The sequence below is a fragment of the Cryptomeria japonica genome, chromosome 6 (genome assembly GCF_030272615.1).
Source record: "Cryptomeria japonica chromosome 6, Sugi_1.0, whole genome shotgun sequence".
In the NCBI taxonomy this organism is placed as follows: domain Eukaryota; kingdom Viridiplantae; phylum Streptophyta; class Pinopsida; order Cupressales; family Cupressaceae; genus Cryptomeria; species Cryptomeria japonica.
This window is the reverse complement of record NC_081410.1, coordinates 127,256,260-127,262,629: the sequence shown is the minus strand read 5'-3', so window position 1 is coordinate 127,262,629 and position 6,370 is coordinate 127,256,260. Positions and strand designations below refer to the sequence as shown.

The window sequence follows — 6,370 nt, the reverse complement described above, 5'->3', positions numbered from 1 at the left end:
TGCAAGATGAAATAAATTGTTATATGCATGGGTTGTAAAATCTACAAATGATATCCATACTTATAAAGGAAAGGATGAGAGGAGAGCATTGCTACCTTTTTATGTTAAAAAGCATAAATGATGCAATCATGATCATATAGACATTTTCATACATGAAAGACACTTTTGCAATTCTCAAGACACCTCTACATTTTTGGAGAAACTACAAACCATATAATTACAAATACCAAAAACTTCTAGAATGTAATTTTCTAAACTAACACCTACTCATAATGTCTTCTCAACCTTATACTAGTGACAAATAAGACACGCATCTTTTAACCTGTTTCACTTTTCTTCTTAACATTTTCTTTAACTCGCCATTTCATTTACTTATTTAAACTTGGAGAAAATTTAAAATTTAAATTGATTATTAAAATAATATTTATACAAATCAAATAGGTCTACTCTACTTGGGTTATTTTTTAGTTTTAGCTAGAGTTAGGCCTAGCTTCAACTAATACATGAAATGGTTAAGATTTCATGGTAAGGCGAAGCTGTAAGGTGAGATTATACGAAGGTCGGTGATCACGTGTCCCCGAACAACATTAAGTAATTTAGGCGTCGTGATAATTCCTAGCTGAACATTTGTCTTATTACGTCGAATGTCCTTTTCAGAGTAGGTCAGAATTGAAACGCCGTGATAATTTGTTGTTAAATATATGTGGAGGCGTTTTGGTCATCAAGTCAGTGCAGACGAGTACTGTCAAACGATAAAAATTAAGTAAAAAGTAATGATAGGCAAGATCTCTGGTTTCCTCGCTGCATGATTATAAGATTACCTAACCCAAATACCTCGGATAAATGTGGAGTTCACCTAATGGTCCAATGCAAATAGTCTCTACTAGTAGATTCTCTGGGTGTCCGGAAAATCTCACTACTATTTATTTATATTGTGAGTAAACAGGGTAATGATCTGTAGCTTAAGCTTCCATGGATTTGATTCAGCTCAGATACTAAGAGCAGAATCATCCATGTAGAGGTTCTCCCAAAGAATGCTGGTGAATCAAGGTGGTACAGGGGGAGGATTGTATAAGTATGAAAAGTTTTTAGATTTAGATTTGAATTTGATTGTGTAAGTTTTTTCTAATATTTTGAATCATATTCTATAATTTATTGTCAGAAACAAATAAATTGAAAAGAATTTTAAAGTACAAAAAAGATCAGTCTTGACAATTACCAGAGTCTTTTGGTTAGTTTAGGGGGTAAGTTGTCTACCCATCAACTACCAGCAGTTAAAGCCCAAATTCCTGCAAGGCAAGGAAAGGGTGTAGTACTGAAGTAGCGAAGGCAGAGGTGGAGCATTTGTGAGGGTTTGAGCTGAGTTCAGTGATGGCAGGGGGAGGGTTTGTGAGCAACAGCGCCCCCCTGAGGCACTATGAGGGCGGGATGACTGTTTTTGTGCTGGTAAGTTGTATAGTTGCTGCAACTGGAGGACTAATCTTCGGCTATGACATTGGAATTTCAGGTACCTTAAATGCTTTTCTATGTTGTCAGAAGTCAAAACACATCTTGTAGGATCGACTGTGTTGTTTGATCAGGCTCTGAATTTTTTTTGTTTTGTATGGATCAGCTAAGATTTGAATTCAAAAATATTCATGCTCTGCTTTAACACTGAGTTACAGGCCCTCTTTGTAAGGAGTTCTTTTGATAAAAAATCTTTGTGAAAAGATATTTTGATAAAAAGTTCTTCTGACTAGTTTGATTAAAATCCTCTACTGGAGTCTGAGTTTCCATGGATCAGCTAAGGTTTGAGTTTAAGAACTCTGTTTACAGGCGCTTTATCGTTGACCTACGGCACGCTTTTCAAAAAAACCATTTTAGTCAATATTTTTGTGAGGATCAACTGTGTAGTTCAATTAGGTTATCATGTCTAGAAATTTTTATATATAAATCATTTTTCTTTTCTAAAAGATGAATCATGAAGATTGGCTCAAAATATCAGTAATAAAAAATCTTCAGAAATATTGAATAATTTCACGATTTTAACCTGTTTAAGGTGCTCGCTTGAAATCTGTTATTTTCCGTAAATCAGCTAAGACTTTAAAGTTACGAAGATTCACCATTGGAATACCAGCAATATTTCATGATTTTAACCTGTTCAAGATGGTCCAAGCTTGAAATCTGTTATTTTCTGTAAATCAGCCAAGACTTTAAAGTTTAAAGCGAAGATTCGCCATTGAACTATCTTCAATATTTCGTGATTTTAACCTCTTTAAGCTGTCCCAAGTTCGAAATCCGTTATATTCTGTAAATCAGTCTAGACTTCAAAGTTTAAAGCGAAGATTTGCCATTGAACTACCATCAATATTTCGTGGTTTTAACCTCTTTAAGATGTTCCAAGCTCGAAATCCGTTATTTTCTGTAAATCAGCCAAGACTTTAAAGTTTAAAGCGAAGATTCACCATTGAACTACCAGCATTTTAGGCTAAACAAAGTATGAAAGCTAATATTTGCCACTGCAGGGGGCGTAACATCTATGGCGCCGTTCCTGAAGAAATTTTTTCCGTCGGTATTTAGAAAGGCAGCCACTGCCAAGGGCAATGACTACTGCAAATTCGACAGCCAGATTCTGACCGCCTTCACTTCCTCGCTTTACATCGCTGGACTGGTTTCTGCCCTGTCGGCATCCTCTGTGACCAGGGCTTTTGGCCGTAAAGTGTCGATGGTAACAGGGGGGCTCAGTTTCCTCATAGGATCAGCCCTTAACGGAGCTGCAGTAAACGTTGCAATGCTCATAATCGGGCGTATTATGCTGGGATTCGGCGTAGGCTTCGCAAATCAGGTAATTACTGAGCTTCTTACCCCCATTTTTTGGCACAATAAACAATGCTCTGAGCCACTGTAATAAATTTTCAGGCAGTTCCCATTTATTTGTCGGAAATGGCGCCGCCCAAATGGAGAGGCGGTCTGAACACAGGATTCCAGTTATTCATAGGAATCGGCGTTCTGACGGCGAATTTGATCAATTATGGAACAGCAAAAATCGACGGGTGGGGGTGGCGGCTTTCACTGGGATTGGCAGCAGTTCCGGCCGTGATCATGACTTTGGGATCTCTGACTCTGCCTGATACTCCTAACAGTTTAATTGAAAGGGGACAGCTGGACAAGGCTAAAGCTATGCTCCAGAGGATCAGAGGAACGCCCAATGTCGAAGCAGAGCTTGAGGATTTGGTGGAAGCTAGCGCTACATCGAAAATGGTGGACCAGCCCTTCCGTAATATTTTGAAAAGACAGTACAGGCCCCAATTTGTCATGGCTCTGCTCATTCCTTTCTTCCAGCAGTTGACAGGCATTAATGTCATCGCTTTTTACGCCCCTGTTCTGTTCAAGACCATTGGATTCAAGTCTGATGCTGCTCTCATGTCCGCTGTGATTCTTGGGGTTGTTAACTTGGTTTCGATTGTCATTTCCATCTTCTTTGTTGACAAGTATGGGCGGAGATTTCTCTTTTTACAGGGCGGAATCCAGATGGTTATTTGTCAGGTAAGACTACTTCTGCCCTCTCTTTTTCTCTGAAATGTTTAAAGATGGTTGAGATTTTCGCCACCATCATTTAGTTGTAGATATTTTGAAATATTGTTTGTAGTTTGTAGATTTGATACTGTGTAAATGTTTTAATTATTTTTGAATCATATATTTATGATTCATCATCAAAATGAAAGAGTGAATTAGAGAGAGTGAATTCTCTTTAATTCTGATAATGAATCACAGAGTATCTCCTTAAACTGCTTTCATCCTGATGATGAGATATAAAATTATAGTATGTTTTTTTGTTGGTGAGTGAGAGTTTAAAGTTACTGTTGGAGTAATGGGTATTATTGGGTGAGTGAGTAGTTTAAAGTTGTTGTCAGAGTTATGGGAATTGACAATTTAGATATATGTGGACCTGTTGAAGACATTAAAGATCAAACATATGCATAAAGGAATGTGTTAGGGATTGTCTCTAGTATTGATAGATTTAGATAAATGTCTCTTCAAATTGTGGAAAACACTAAAGATGAAACATAGTATAAATGGATGTGTTGCAAATGGCCTGGTACCATTCTTTCTTTGATGTGACTTGTGAAAATAGATGTTTTTATTCTATTTTTAGATATATATAAGGACTGTCTACTAATGCTTAACTTTACAAGTTATAGATAATTTTCTTTACTTTTACTAAATAACTATTAATGTGTAGACAATTATTAAATAATCTTGAGTAGTTATTCTTCGCAAATTTGTATGCAAATGCATGCATCATTATTATTATAGATTAAAAAAATATAACTATTGTAGATTATAATTGGTAATTTACCCCACTACTATAGGTACATGAACATCCCCTCCAAAAACGAATAATATTTTTTTTAATAGAAACTATTACAAATATAATTAAAAAATAATACTTTATTATATAAATTCAACCCGTCCACCTACATATATTTAATATCTGACCTCAAATTTCAATGCCATGAATATCACTGACAATGACTTAAAATTGACAATGAACTCATCAAGCATTTTTTCGTAATAATTATTTCTTCAATAGTGTCGTCCAAACATTAAAATAATATTATAAATTAAATATGTAAACAACTTTTAAAGGAAAAAGTTGATGGTCTCCCCAAAATCTACCCTTGCATTTAATTCAATCACCTAAACCCAAAAATACTGCCATACAGCCGTCAAATTAACAATGCCTTTCCCAACTTGCATGCGCTTGCAAATGCGCGCGAGAGAACGTGCCGACCTTTGAAAGAGAAATTTCAGAAAACTTACAATGCCATCAAGTAATCTCCACAAATGTCCAGATAATGAGTAATTTTAATGCAAATATATAATGGGACGGAAAATTAAAAGCCATGCAGTCAAGAAGAGACTTAATCAAAAAATAAAACACAGTAATGGCTGAAAACTGGAAGTGATGTTGACAGTATCCATCATCATCATTAATAGAAAGCAGAGAAACCAGCTGTGCATGATATGAATACTATTGAAAACTGAAAACCTTGACATTTAAAAAGTGGTGTTCGTTAAAGCATTCAATCGGTTGCCATAATTGTTTTTCCTGTTTCTTGGTGTGTGTTTTAATGCAGATTATAATATCTGCCATACTGGGTGTCAAGCTTGGAACATCAGGAAATGGAGGACTGCCAAAAGGGTATGCAGATTTCATGGTGGTGGCTATATGCCTGTATGCAGCTGGATTTGGGTGGTCATGGGGGCCACTCAGTTGGCTTGTTCCCAGTGAAATATTTCCTCTGGAGATCAGATCTGCAGGGCAAAGTATAAATGTTGCAGTAAACTTGATTACCACTTTCATCTTTTCCCAGGTTTTTCTTTCAATGCTCTGTCACTTCAAATATGGGATATTTCTCTTCTATGCTGGGTGGGTTGTAATTATGACTCTGTTTGTTTACTTCTTTGTTCCTGAGACTAAAAATGTGGGCATGGAAGAGATGACAAGGGTGTGGGCTGAGCACTGGTTTTGGAGGAGATGGGCTCCTCCACACCAGCCAAAGACTGCTGATATTAACATTGATGTTGAAATGGTAAATGGGAAACACCATGATCAAAAACAGGGTACTCCACAACAAACATTTCAGTAGATTCAATTTGGATAAGCTTATAAGCAGAGGTGTATTAGATATTCTGATCAGGATTTAGTTTAGATCAGTTGATGGTCCTGCTGTTTTGAGGTCTGTTGTGTTCAAGCTCATGGATGGCTTGGAATCTGTTTTATGGGTGTGTTGATTTTGTATTCAAGCATGAATTTTGGTATTTTTGGATTGTAAAGTGAGTTTGATAGGAGTAACTTATTGTTGATGTGGGAAGAGCTAAGGCTTATCTAAACAAATAGTGCATTAACTTTGAGGCACTTGTATGTTGTAAATATTTGGAAAATAATATTATAATTTATTTATTTAGCTTTATTCTACAATTCTATTGATAATTTAGAAGTTTTTGGTTATATATATGACTTCATATCTCTTAGTTTTCTAATATTTGGATGATGGATCACAGAATGTAATCTGAAACATTGATGCAAAAAACTAGTACACCGCAGAAAACTGTGGATTGTCCAAATCTGATATCATTAAGAGATAGATATCAATTAAAAATGTCACATGATTTGATATGTTCTATTTAATTGATCAACTCATAAATTTCATAGTACATATAATGTACTTTAATTGATAGATTATTATATGATTTCTTTGATAATATAAAGGTTTTTGGTAGTTAAATATATGTCACATTATTTTATATGTTGTATTTAATTTATCCAATTCATACATTTTATAGTACATATAATGTATGAATAGTAATAATGAAGCTATGCTAG

General features: G+C 35.4%; 1 protein-coding gene across 1 annotated transcript; it reads left to right on the top strand.

Moving 5' to 3' along the window:
• The first annotated feature begins 742 nt into the window (after window positions 1-742).
• LOC131040444 (sugar transport protein MST3) lies at window positions 743-5,957 on the top strand. Its single transcript, XM_057973368.2, has 4 exons — window positions 743-1,507; window positions 2,505-2,824; window positions 2,899-3,525; window positions 5,121-5,957. Exons 1-4 carry the CDS (start codon window positions 1,372-1,374, stop codon window positions 5,631-5,633), a joined length of 1,596 nt encoding a protein of 531 aa, XP_057829351.2. The 5' UTR covers window positions 743-1,371; the 3' UTR covers window positions 5,634-5,957.
• Window positions 5,958-6,370: the final 413 nt, after the last annotated feature.